We start from the raw sequence: 13,488 nt of genomic DNA on the forward strand, positions 1-13,488 counted from the left end.
TTTGGCTCAACAACCAAACAGGACAAGTACAGACTTCAGTGGACAGTCAGGACTGCAGAAAAGGTCATTGGTGCAAGCCTGCCCTCCATGGAGGACCTGTACACCTCATGGGTCAAAAGGAGGGCGGAGAGGATCACTGCACCCGGAACACAATCTGTTCAAACTCCTCCCCTCTGGACGGCGTTACAGGTCACTGTATGCCAAGACAACTAGACACAAGGACAGCTTCTTCCCCCAGGCCATCACTCTGATAAAAACGTGACCCACGACAGTATGACAGTATGACTGGACAATAATCTTCAGTGCAATACCTGTGTGTATACTGTATATACATTGTACAGATTATACAGATCCCTACAGGTCTATTTTTAAGTATTCTATTATTATTTCTATTTATCTCGTTTCATATTCCTTTGTCTGTCTGCATTGTTTACTGTCTGTTTATACCATTTATTTTGCATTGTTTGCACTGTTTGTTGCTTGTTAATACTGTTTATTTTGTTATACTACACAGCCTTATGCTGGCTTACTGTTTACTTGCCCCTTGCGTGGGGATATGTACATACACATTGAGAGCCGATGTACCAGAGTCAAATTCCTCGTGTGTCTGACACACCTGGTCAATAAAGCAGATTCTGATTCTGACAAATACAACAGGCCAATGGCAGAGTACACACCTAACATCAGTACTTGTGTAGGAGAATGTACAAAACCTGGCTAGCAAGCAAGAAAGTTGAAACGGCTGAAACAAAAGCAATGGATGACTGGCTGAAATAGCTGGATGTGGTGAATAAACAGTTAAAATAGTTAGCAAATAATTATGGATAAATGGCTGAAACAGCGACATGTGATGGACGAACGATATTTAGCTTCTGCCATACCTAGATGCTGACAATTCAATTTTTATTTTAACAATATGCACTTTTATGTAAAACTAGCATCTGCTTTGAAATGAAATGAAATTTGGAACATGACAGGTGGTGTCTATGAAGGTGTCCTTGAGATTAACTTATAGGGCTGTGGGGTAGGTCAGACAGTTCCCAAGCAGTCTGGGAACCACTGTTTGAAATCACAGTGTATGTACTGTACAATCAGCCTAATGTATTCACTCCTGTCAGGAACTTAAAAAATGTTCAAGACAGAGCCACTGACGGGCCAAGTCGCAAAGCAGTTACTGAGGCAGTGCATTTTCAGACATGAGCCACATGTCAGTGCAGACACTCACTCTGTAAGCTCCTGTGTTTTCAAGTGTCAACAGTGTCAACATGAAGGAGAGCCTCTGTCTCTTCTGTTGTCAGCAGTTCATCTCTCAGCCTGCTCACCACTGGCACAATTTTGATTTTGCTCCTCCCATATGGGCCAAGCACTTTGTTTGCTGCACTTTTGTCTACTTCCTCTGAGCCTTTTACTGCAATATTGCATCCCTCTGGCTGGTTGAACGCCCGGCTTCTTGACTGGCTGGCTGACTCTCTCAGTGTGAGAGTGTGTGCTTCTGCCTCCCAACAGGAAGCGAGACATTGTGTTTCAACAGCTCCGGAAGAGAGAGGTGTGTGTTTGTGCATGGCTCCTTATTCATGTTAAGGTGTGCACAAAAGAGTGTGGGTTTGTTAAGCCTGGATGACTACACATTATTCTGGAAATGGAAAAAAAAGACTTCTAACTTATTATCTATGCCTTTCTAGTTTCTCTTAACTTTTGGCAAAAGGAGGCAAAAAACAGACAGCAAAGGAGAGGGTAAGAGAAAGCAAGTGAAAAGGAGAAAAACAGACTTGGTGTGGGTAGGAAGGCAGGAAAGCAGCCAGTCTGTGATGCAGGAAACTGTAGACATTCATCACAGGCACAAAGCTAGTCATTTCATGTGTACACTGCATCAGGATATTCCCTCAATAAGATGTGAGAAGTGTGATGTTCTGATTACATAAATATGTGGATCAATGAGTGTGTGTGCATTTTTGTATGACTGTGAATGTGTAAACGTTTGAGTGTTCACATGCCTATGCCTATTACAGTATTTGTGATACATTTAATATGTATAGCATTTTTGTCTTAATCTTCACGAAGAGGAAGCATTCTTGTCATTAGTGTGTATTCGTTTCACTACTCAAGTAAAAGCAACTGATTTCCTTACATGTATTACTCTTTCATTTTGTTATACCCCAGTTCTTTTACTGAACAGATCTGAATAACGGAGTCCGTCTTTCTTCATTTAGTGCTGATTTATTTTAAATCACAAATTAAAATTACAAACACGATCCAGGTTGTTCCTTCCTCCAGAGAAACACACACTCTGCTGCTGGAGAGAGGAGCCTTGGAAGAAGGAGCCTGATACATTTATCAGTTTTTGGGCTAACCCAGGGGTGTCAAACTCAAATACACAGTGGGCCAAAATTTAAAAAATGCTCCAAGTCGAGGGCCGGACTGGTTAAGTATTTATTGAAAACAAACTGAAATGACCTTTTTGAATATATTGAACCTGAACAGAAGTTATTTCCTATAAAACAACATCAATCATTAAATAAATGAAAAATCAGTTGCGTTCGTTTCTTATAGCTCTTTATGCAGTGTTTCCAGAGTAATTTAAAGTGAAAACATTTTTTTCTACAGGCCAACAACAGCCAGAAATGAATTTACTTCAAAGAAAAATCAGATGCCCAGGGGCCTATTTCAAGAAGGCGGTTTTGTCGAAACTCAGAGTTTGTTAACCCCAAAATGAGGGAAACTCTGAGTTTTCGGTTTCAGAAACGGAGGTAACTTAAACCCGTGAAAGCGGGGTAAGTTAAACCCGTTTCACCGAACAATAAAAAAATAAATAAATAACCACACCTTAAACTTTAACTTTAACAAATGGACAAAAGAATAACTGCACTTTAAACAATACAACTGAACAATAACTGCACTTTTCTACTTGACCACTATACAATCAATCTTGGACATTTGTGTCAATTATGCAGCTTTTACACGTTTTAATTCAATTAAGTACGATCTTCTGAGCCAGACACTTGGGTGTCTCATCTTGGATACAAGTTCATCTATGTCTGGGGTCAGGCTGAGGAAATCCTCAAGATTGAGTGAAGGTGTTCATCAGCGAGACGACTTCTGTGTGACGTTTTATTTATCTTCATCAAAGAGAACAGTTGTTCATACAGGTATGTATGTACTTCCAAACAAAGAGAGCATTTGAGCAGCGTGGATATGCAGCTGGGGCATTGTGTCGGGGATGAAACGTGGAAAATGTGCAGCGCCCACATTATCATATTTTGCCTTGAGTGCGTCGCTACATTGGTGCTCAATCAGCTCCATTTGGAGGTTTGATGGTGCGTTTTCCACGTCAGCTGCAAATGGATTACTGAAGAACTTTTTGTCCTGGAACTCTGTTGTGTCTTTCCCTTTGCTTTCCATGAACTCACAGATCTCCTCGCGCAACTCGAAACATCTTTTCAACACTTTTCCTTGGCTTAGCCACCGCACCTCTGTGTGATAGGGCAAGTCACCATATTCTGAACTTAACTCCTCCAGAAAAGACTGGAACTGGCGGTGATTTAAACCTCTAGCTCTTATGAAGTTAACTGCTTGTGTTATGGTGCTCATAACATGTTCCATTTTCAAGGATTTGCCGCACAGTGATTCCTGATGAATGATGCAGTGGTAAGTTGTCAGCTCACCTGCACTGCTTTCCTCCCGCATCTTCTCCCGGATCCTGCCAACCAATCCACTCTTTTGACCGCACATCAAGGGTGCTCCATCTGTGGTCAAGCCCACAAGTTTATCCCAAGGCAGCCCTATTTCATTCACACATTTGGATACCTCCTGAAAGATATCCTTTCCCGTAGTTGTGCCATGCATTGAGTGTAATCCCAAAAGTTCCTCTGTTACGCACAGACTTGAATCCACTCCACGGATAAAGACTGATAGCTGGGCAGTGTCATAAGTGTCGTTGCTCTCATCCACAGGGAGTATGCAATGAAATCCTTTCCCTTTCCCATCAGTTGTTGTTGTAGATTGGTGGCGAGCTGATTTACATGATCAGCAACAGTGTTTCTGCTCATGCAGTTTTTGACAAATTCTCCCTCTGTAAATGGTCGGGCTGATTTTGCGATCTCTGCTGCCACAATAAAACTGTGGTGTGTAACTAAAACATTCATTCAGACATAATATTCTAACACAAGATTTAATACAAGAAAACAATTGGTGCCATGGTAACTGGTGGTCACATTTCAGAATCAACACTGTCTTCTAACCTTGAAGCAAAGCAGACTAAAGCAGACTTCAAATATTACTAAACTCCATTTAAACACATTTTATTCAACACATTGTCTAATAATGACTAATATCTAACACATTTCTAATTTTTTTTCGCTCACAGAAAGCACCTAACTGAAACGTAAGGTAAATGTATTTTGAGTGAACACTGCACCTTCACATTTCTCCAGGATCTGCACCGTGTCTCCAATTTCCAGTGGGAGGCCATGCTGAATGGTCCCTCGGAAACTGGCCAGCACTGAAACAGAAAGAGACACAAAACATGCACAACTTATTATTATTATTTCATTAATGTTTGGACTTAGTTATGCAAAATTAGATAAGGATCAAGACAAGTAGAGCATTACAAAACAAAATGCTTTTCAGGAAATTTGGGGGGGTAACACTCAGAGAGGAGGTGTAAACAATAATATGTGTAGGTGAAATAAAAAAGCTGATAAAACCAACTCAGTACTTCTGCACAAACTCAAAAAGTAACATACAACAAAGTTATTTATAAAAAAAATACTATACGAAATAAAATTTTTATTCAAAAACTCACTTGAAGACATAATGTTTGAACAGTTTAAGTCAGATAACTACAGATAATAAATGTCTGTGCAGATTCATCCAGGTCATAGTAAACTGAAAAATCAACTGAACTAGGTTTTTAGGTTAAAGATATTTCACCTCTCATCCGAGAGGCTTCATCAGTTCTGCCCGATTGGCGTTGAATCGAAGATACTGTATTTATCCCCATTGGTGGTGTTTCAGTCCTTTGATGCCCAACAATGTCCCTTAACGACTGAGTGGTTATAGCCCAGTATCGGTGAGAGTCGTTACCTGTCTATGAACCCTCACCTGTGGACCGACGCCTATTGTCCCAGTGGGCCAAACATTGTCCTCTGTCCAAACATGCCCACCAGGACAATAATCCAGTTGATTTTTCTAAATGTTTTCATCTTACAGATGATAAAACTAAGTTCCTGCTTTCTTTAGAGTTACTGAACCCTCGTTACCAAACCCTCCAAGTTAATTTGATGTAAGTTTTGTGAGTGGACACTGGAGACTAAACAAACCACATGATACAAAATCATCAACTTTTTATGTTTTCTGATTCTCAAATCTCCAAAAAATTTCACATGTAAAGCTGTGTGATCAACTCGCTAGGTATATTACAGGGCCTGTAAAAATAGAAGGAGGGAGCTTTCTAAAAACTGAGAAAATAACCTCTGTTATCAGGCTATTTCAATTTGGGCCTGGTGACTACACACTGTTAACACAGAGTCTGAGTTACAAACTGTGGATGTGAAGCTTGAAAAATGTGGTATTTTATAAGGTATAAAGGGAAGTGGTAGAGTTTCATTTCCACTAAGTGTAGGACCCATGCAACATCATTTTTATTAATTCATCTCTTGTGAGTTCCCAAACTATACTAGATAGCTGAAATATCCCTTTAAGGGACATTAAAAAGGCAGTAAAAAAGTCCTACGTTCAAGAGATGGTGCTGTGTAAAATGTGGCAAGGTAAACTTCAAACACAGCAAGTAGAGAGAGATCGGAGCTGGAGAAAAATCTTAATCAAATGGATACTGTTTATTTAAGATTATGCAGGAATCAATGTTGAAACAAAGCCTGAAATATAAAAAAGAGAATAAGGAGGGAGGAACAGAGTGAATTTGGCAGCCCATTAGCAGTGAATGGTACTTTGTGCTGAGAGAGTGTAATAGTCATCAGCAGCAAATGCCAGTGGCAGCTCTTCAACCAGCTTTTTAAAACAGAGCTATGTCCCGCTGGATCGCACACGATGAATTAACTCAGGCACTTAAACCTGCATGTACACACAGATATGTCACCACTGATGTTCATTCAAACACAGCCTGCAAACACTGACAGATCCATCCACATAGAAAAACTAGAAATGTCTACACATGCTTTTACACAGATGAGCAATTCACGAAAGAAGCCTATTCAAACAGCAATATAATTAAGCACAAGTTGACACACAGACAGATTCACTGAGATTTAAAGTGGAAACATACAACAGGAGTCCCTGCCTTGCAGAACAGAGGGATCCCGCTACAGCTCAAGTGTTTAGAGAATTTAATTTCTTCTGCCTGTAAGGCAGAGGAAATGAAATGTACCTGAACACATCATCCAATTTAAAGACACAGAGTATTGGGCCCAGAAACCTGAATACAAAGATTGCGGAGACAGAGGTGATGTTTCATGGAGTGATGAACACACAGTGACACTATATGAGGGGACACACCATTCAGTAAACCCATAAAATCACAAAGACTGTTTCAGCTGGCTTTCTAATGTATATGGCTCTAGAATTGTTTTATTTAAAAAAAAATCCATGAATTTACCAGTAATTATTTTTGAAAATAAAAAAAAATATATTAAAGTCACTGCACTGTTACTTTCTCAGAGGGATTCTGGTGCTTACATTTTCTTCTCAATTTACTTTACTTTCTTCCTGCATCAGAAAACACAGTACCTTTTGGATGTTCTGGGAATTAAACTCTGTGGGAAAATCAATTTAAACTGCTTTTTAGATGAAGATTAGAAAAAAACGGAAACATTGAAGCATTAAGTTTACTAAGAGACTCAGTTGCACTAAAAAAGAAATATCTGCTGCAAGTCAGAGGTTGACAGCCAGATGTTTGTCTTTTAGTTTTAGAATAGCCCACTGCCCATCAGAGGATCCAGATGAATTACTCATCCACCCACTCTCTTATATTAACATTGAAATCAAGTCTGCAGATGAAATCAAACAACAGCTAGACACTATGCACTGTTTGTAATGCTCAGTGTGTGTGTTAGTCTGTGTCCTGCATTTCATGGTGAAGCTTTGCCAGCTCCTTGTTATCTGCCGACACACTATCTTTACAAGGGATTTGGCATAAGTACACATCTGCCTTTGTAACACACACACACAGAGGCAATCACAGCATAAATGTGCCCAATGCATGAATTATCCAAGTGACTTTCCCAGCTGCAGCAAACTAAATTATTCAGTTTCAAGTCACTGTTTTTTTTTCTTTCTGTGAAGTGAAAGCTTCTCTCCTGTCGATCCACAAGCCAGCTGTCAGATGTCCATCTGTCTCTGACTGCCTGTCATCCACCTGGCCCAAGCGGCCTGTCTATCATTCGTCTGGACTGGCTGACCGCCAAATGATGCACTGAGGAGACAGGAAAGGTGTACATTCATGAGAGAAGTGATTTGTTGTTGCTTTCTCACATTTGCTGAGATTGCAGTATGTTTCCTCTTTCACTCAAGAAAAAAAGAGAACACAAGTGAAAATGGGAAGAAGGATGCCATTCATGGCTGTTCTGGTACACAGCTGTCACAGAGTACATAAACAGTCATAGCGGGGGGGAAATCCTATAAGTGGACCAATGCACACGGACGCCACACACACAAGTATAGCATATCTAAGTGGATGCCACTGGTGCGCGAATATCCTATTGCATAAATTGAACAAAAACAGACTTGCTGATGCTTAGATATGACATGAGCACACACCCACACACAGTGTCTGTATTTCAAATCTGTTAGACAAAATTTACAGATGGGCTGCACTCAGCAGCAGTTCAGCTACCAAAAGGCAAACTCTGATCTTTTCTGGCACACACAAACACACACAGCCTGATTTTATGTGACACCAGTTTGCTGGGTCATGGCGAGGACACTGCTATTCTTGACCAGACTATCATCCCTAAAGTAGACATTACACAAAGATGACAGCCTAGAAGGGCTGTGTACACATGGGTAAACAAACAGCAACACAATGACAAAGCCATCACAAAACACATGACAGCAGAACCTTGACATTCTCAGCTCATGTGAAGGTCATAAGAAAGAGATGTGCTGGTAAAGAAAGCCCAGCAGGCAAGATGATATGTACTAAATACTGAAATTCTCAGTAAAGGTATTGTTTAAAAATGTTTGATTGTAATCTAAAAGTCATCAGTTTAAAAATCCAAAAATCAAGGTGCTTCATGAATTAAGAACTATTGGTGCTGTATCCAGTTTTTTATCAGTATTTTATTTTAGCCTAAATCATATAGAATACAGACACATAGCTTACATATCGTATATGACTTTTATGACATCAAGCAGCAACCTTGGAAGCTGAGAAATGAAGCCAGTGCAGAAGTGCCTCCAAAAGGAAGTCATTCGCCATAGACTTCTATGTTAAATTGCCTGACTTTACAGTACAATAAACTTGTTTTGCAGCCTGGTACAAAAAATGGTTTTGGTCTCTCTTACCAATTTCCCTTTCCATGACAACTGTACAGGGGGTAAACTATAGGCCTTCACAAATCTAACTGGTTCCCAGTAACTGAGACCCAACCTGGGATCCAAATAAGGATAGTGCCTAATTATATTTTCTCTTATCAGGTATGGGTAGGGTCCTATTGTAGTGCCTCAAATCTCTGATCTAATATCTGAGCTCTGATCATTTAGTGTAATACTTAAAAAGAAAGAAAAAAAGAAAACTGGAGGTGGATGGGTCTAATTATCTTACATCCATTTCAGACTGGGTTTAACTCCCCTTGGGTCCCTTTTGAACTGGTCTCTTTGTTGTGAAAATCAAATTCAACATGTCGGGTTTCAGGCCAATCTGTTTACAATCTTTGGTCCAAAACTTGGATCCATGAAGACCTGTAACTGTCAAGCACAGGAGTTTCTCTGTGTCACAGTACATGGCTAACCAGATTATTCAATTAACTGATTTGCTTTTTTTGTCAATGTCATTATTAAATGAATGCATCCAGTTCTAGATAAATTGGACTGGCATATCTCAAACTACCCACTGAATATTTAGCCTTTTGGATCAACAAAACAAAAATATTTAACTTGTGATTTGTTATTTTTGGACATTTTGCAGACCGACTATTTGATCATTAATTATAAAAAAAATCACTGATAGCATCATCAATAATGAAAATAATCATTAGGTGCAGTGTGAATCCAGATATTTGACCAAACAAAGTTGCACTGGAAGCAAATAACCTACTCATTACCAGACAGTGACTGGGTCCTCATGGGATCTTGAAGTCAGAGGGTGCATTTTGATCACTTCACTTTAATCCATTAGAACCATATCTGCGGTTGCTAGTTTGCAAATGAATGATTCTGTGTAAATCAAGTTCTATTTCGTATAGGCATAGCCCTCTAAGAGCTGTCGCTATTGGGTTTATCCCTCGCGCATGCGCAGTCCTGAAGAGATTTTTTCGCGCCCTGTGCCCTGCACTGGGCTGTCCTCAATTAGGTCTGCAGTAGTAGTATAAATGCCACTGTGACCTAAGCTCGTTTCCCTCTTTTTCTTCAACAGTTCTAAAGAGCATTCCAAAATTCCTATGGCTAAAGAACAAACTTCCTTCTCCACCGGAATCCAGCGCCGCCCTGCTGTCACTGTATGTCCTGGCTGCGACACGGGCTTCATTATGTCCAGCGACCCGCATCCCTGCTGTAATGCCTGCCTCGGCGCTGAGCAAGCCAAGCTGGCCCTCTCTCCTCTCTTGCCCCTTCTGTGCTTGCCTGCCTGTGGCGGAGAAACAGCAGAGAGTGGATGTTTTCGCTGCCGTGAAAGAGAAAGACCAAGATGACGACATCACCTGGGCTACACACAGTGATGACCCCATGGCGGATGATCCCCTGGGGTTCCTTGGTATCAGTGGACCCGGGTCCATTGACTCGTTTCCCTCTATAGGCCGTAAGGGCATCTCTATTCCCGCGGCTAGCCCACCCCCTGCCCCCTCAGACATGGTAGGGGATTACTACAAATTGGAGCAGCTGTGTAAGCCTTCCCCAGTCTGGCCAGTTTTCCCACCATTCAGCCCTTCTTCTCCGAGGTGGAAGAATGGCCTGGGGTCTGCGAGCTCCAGTCACCTGCTACGAGCCATTCACCAGAGTCGAAGGGATGACTGACCTAGGTTTCCCCGCCGTCCCGCCGCTGGAAAATAATATCTTCTCCATCCTGCTTCCAAAGGTAGTGTTCTTCAGCAAACGGCAGCCCATTCCTCCGCTACCCCAAGACCAGGTCACCGCTCGGCTCACGGGCCGCATCCACCAATGCGCCTCCCAGGCCGGAGCTGCAATAAACAACATTGCTCTCCTTTCCTCATCTGTGTCCTCTCTCACTGTCCGGCCCGGGGCCCTCCCCTCAGAGGCAACAGAAGAGATCTGCAAAGCCACGGCCACGGCCAGTGTGCCACAGGAGGCGCATGCTCACAGTCCCTCCCTCGGTCCAATCAGACCTGGAGCACTGGGGAACTCCCAATGTGCTGACGAGGGGAGTTCCCCTGGGCAGAGCCACGTCACACGTCTCGGTGTTCACAGACACATCTCTGCTCGGCTGGGGAGGCACGTGTCTGTCACAGGCTGTGGCTGTTCTCACTGTATGCCAGAGACAATCCGCCTCTAGGGGTGGATGCCTTCGCTAACCACTCCTAGCCAAGAGGTCTTCTCTACGCATTCCCCCAAGTCCCATTAATCCCACGGCTCCTCTTACGCATGCAAGACGAGCAGCTGCGCGTCCTCCTGATAGTTCCAGAGTGCACGAGCGCAGCTTGGTTTCCGACCATGGTTCAGTTGCTGGCGGGGGATCCCTGGCAACTCCCCTGGCAGGGAGACACACTCTCTCAGCTGGACGGCGCAATCCAGCAGTTCCCCGTGATAGGTCAGCGGCTGTGGGCCTGGCCCCTGAACGGGAACGACTGGAGAACATAGGACTGCCCCCAGCGGTGGTGCACACTATTCAGTGTGCCAGAGCCCAGTCAACAACGGCATCTTATGCCGCAAAATGGTCAGCTTTTCAGCGATGGTGCATAGAGAAGGGCACAGCTCCCACCTCCTGCCCGGTGGTTGAGGTGCTGACGTTTCTACAAACCCTGGTTGAAAGAAACCTGGCTCTGTCCACTGTGAAAGTGTATGCCACCGCCATCTCATCATGCCATGAAGGTTTTGGAGAGAAAACCATATTTGCATACCCACTAGTAAAATGTTTTCTCAGGGGTGTAGGCAGACTGAGGCCTGTGATACGCACAATGATGCCACAGTGAAACCTGCCTCTGGTTTTACACGTGCTCAGCGGGCCTCCTTTTGAGGCCATGGCACACATCTCTCTCAAACATCTCTCTCTGAAAACAGCGCTCCTCCTAGCCTTAACTTCGGCTAAGTGCATGGGCAATCTGTGTGCACTGTCTGTATCACCGGCGTGCCTCCTAATCCGCGGGGACGGCAGCGTGGCCATTCTCAGACTGAACCCCGCGTATGTGCCTAAAATAATCTCATCCTCTTACCGATCCAGAGTTATTTCCCTGGATGGGTTCTTCCCTCCTCCTCACAGAGACGAGTCAGAGAGGAACCTTCATGTCCTCTGCCCGGTGCGCACTTTGTCCCACTACGTAGGGTGCACGGCAGCTGTCAGGCAGGCACAACAGCTGTTTGTGCATTACAGGAGCCGTTCTCTTGGGCAGCCTTTAACAAAACAATGGCTGTCTCACTGGCTGTGTGAAGCTATTACATAGGCTTACATGTTGGCCAGGAGCGACCCCCACATGACATCAGAGCCCATTCTGCGCGAGCCATCGCGTCCTCCACTGCCTTTCTTAGAGGCATGGCTGTGGAGGATATCTGCATGGCAGCCTCCTGGGCTTCTTGTTCTTTCACCCGTTTTTACATTCGGGTTGCATCCGAGTTCTCACTGGCTTACTTGGTCCTGAGTTTCGCGCACGACGGTGTCCCCCCTCCCCGTGGTGTCATGTGAATGCGCCACCACCGCTGAGCACTGGCCATGCCTGTGGGTCACTCAGTCAGGTGGCTAATAATCGGCCAACTCCAACCCGCCCTCTTTTTTCTGTTGGCGGTCTGATTGCTGTGCGCTGGTGTAGTGTGTGCCCTGCTACACTCACACACACACACACACACACACACACACACACACACACACACACACACACACCATAACTCTCCCCCATCACCCGGGCTGTGGTATGTGGTTTTATAATGCTCTTGGGCGGCGGTGGGCCAACAGGGCATTGACTACATCCAGCTGCGCTTTATCCCAATAGCGACAGCTCTTAGAGGGCGAAGCCTATACAAAATAGAATGATGGTTACGTACAGTAACCCAAGCTTCTATGAGTATAGGTGTAGCCCTCTAAGCTGGCAGCCCTGCTGTCCCCACCCCCGCCAGCTGAAGAAAAAGTGCTCGTTTTTAGGGAGGTGAGCTCAGGTCACAGTGGCATTTATACTACTACTGCGGACCTAATTGAGGACAGCCCAGTGCAGGGCACAGGGCGCAAAAGAATCTCTTCAGGAATGCGCATGTGCAAGGGATAAACCCAATATCGACAGCTCTTAGAAGGCTACACCTACTGTATACTCATAGAAGCTTGGGTTACTGTACGTAACCATCAATCCTTAGAAAACCTGGCATGGATTAGGCTTGTATGTGTTTTAAGTTGCAACTTGAAGTCAAGACCTGTTACATTTGGTTTGTTTGTCACTCTGTCTAAAATCCTTAGAAGAAAAAAAAAACTTCTTCTTTCTTCTTTCTCTTTATTTAACCAGGTAAAAAACCCATTGAGATCACGATCTCTTTTACAAGGGTGACCTGGCCAAGAGGTCAACAACACCTGTCGTCAATACATAAGTTTCAATACAAATCAAAACATTAAACATTTAAACAATCAAAACCATAAATACAATAATCAACAATATAACCAATTTAAAAACACATACACTGACCAATAGAGTCCTGTTGCCTAAGAGCCATAAGAGAATAAAAAGCTTTAACTGAGCATAATTCAGTAAGTTTAAAATCTGCTTGGAAACTATTCCACGAAGAGGGAGCGGCAAATCCAAAAGCCCGTTTCCCTTTTTCGGTCCGAACTCTCGGCACCATGAGCTGATACTTATCACAAGACCGTAAGGCATATTTGGTATCCGATCTATGTAAAAGAGAGCATAAGTATGCCGGGGCTAGGCCTACCAAAGCCTTGTACACTAGCACCATCCAATGAACATGTCTTCGCATGCTCAGAGACGACCACTGTGCTTTAACATATAGGTCGCAATGGTGTGTTAGTCGACTACAACCCGTCACAAACCTCAAGGCACTGTGGTAAACCACATTTAAAGAATGGAGACATCTAGCTGAGGCATTCATATACAGTACATCACCATAATCCAACAGGGGAAGAAAGGTCGCTGATATTAAATATTTGCGTGC

At 43.3% G+C, this 13,488-nt stretch overlaps 1 protein-coding gene across 1 annotated transcript in view; it reads right to left on the reverse strand.

Annotated features, from left to right (window-relative positions):
• dock4b (dedicator of cytokinesis 4b) overlaps positions 1–13,488 on the reverse strand; it is a 173,618-nt gene that overhangs the window by 131,129 nt on the left and 29,001 nt on the right. Inside the window, 1 exon segment of the mRNA XM_020614412.1 lies at positions 4,415–4,498. Within this exon segment, the coding sequence (XP_020470068.1) occupies positions 4,415–4,498 (84 nt within the window).

The sequence above is a fragment of the Monopterus albus genome, unplaced genomic scaffold (genome assembly GCF_001952655.1).
Source record: "Monopterus albus unplaced genomic scaffold, M_albus_1.0 scaffold145.1, whole genome shotgun sequence".
NCBI lineage: Eukaryota > Metazoa > Chordata > Actinopteri > Synbranchiformes > Synbranchidae > Monopterus > Monopterus albus.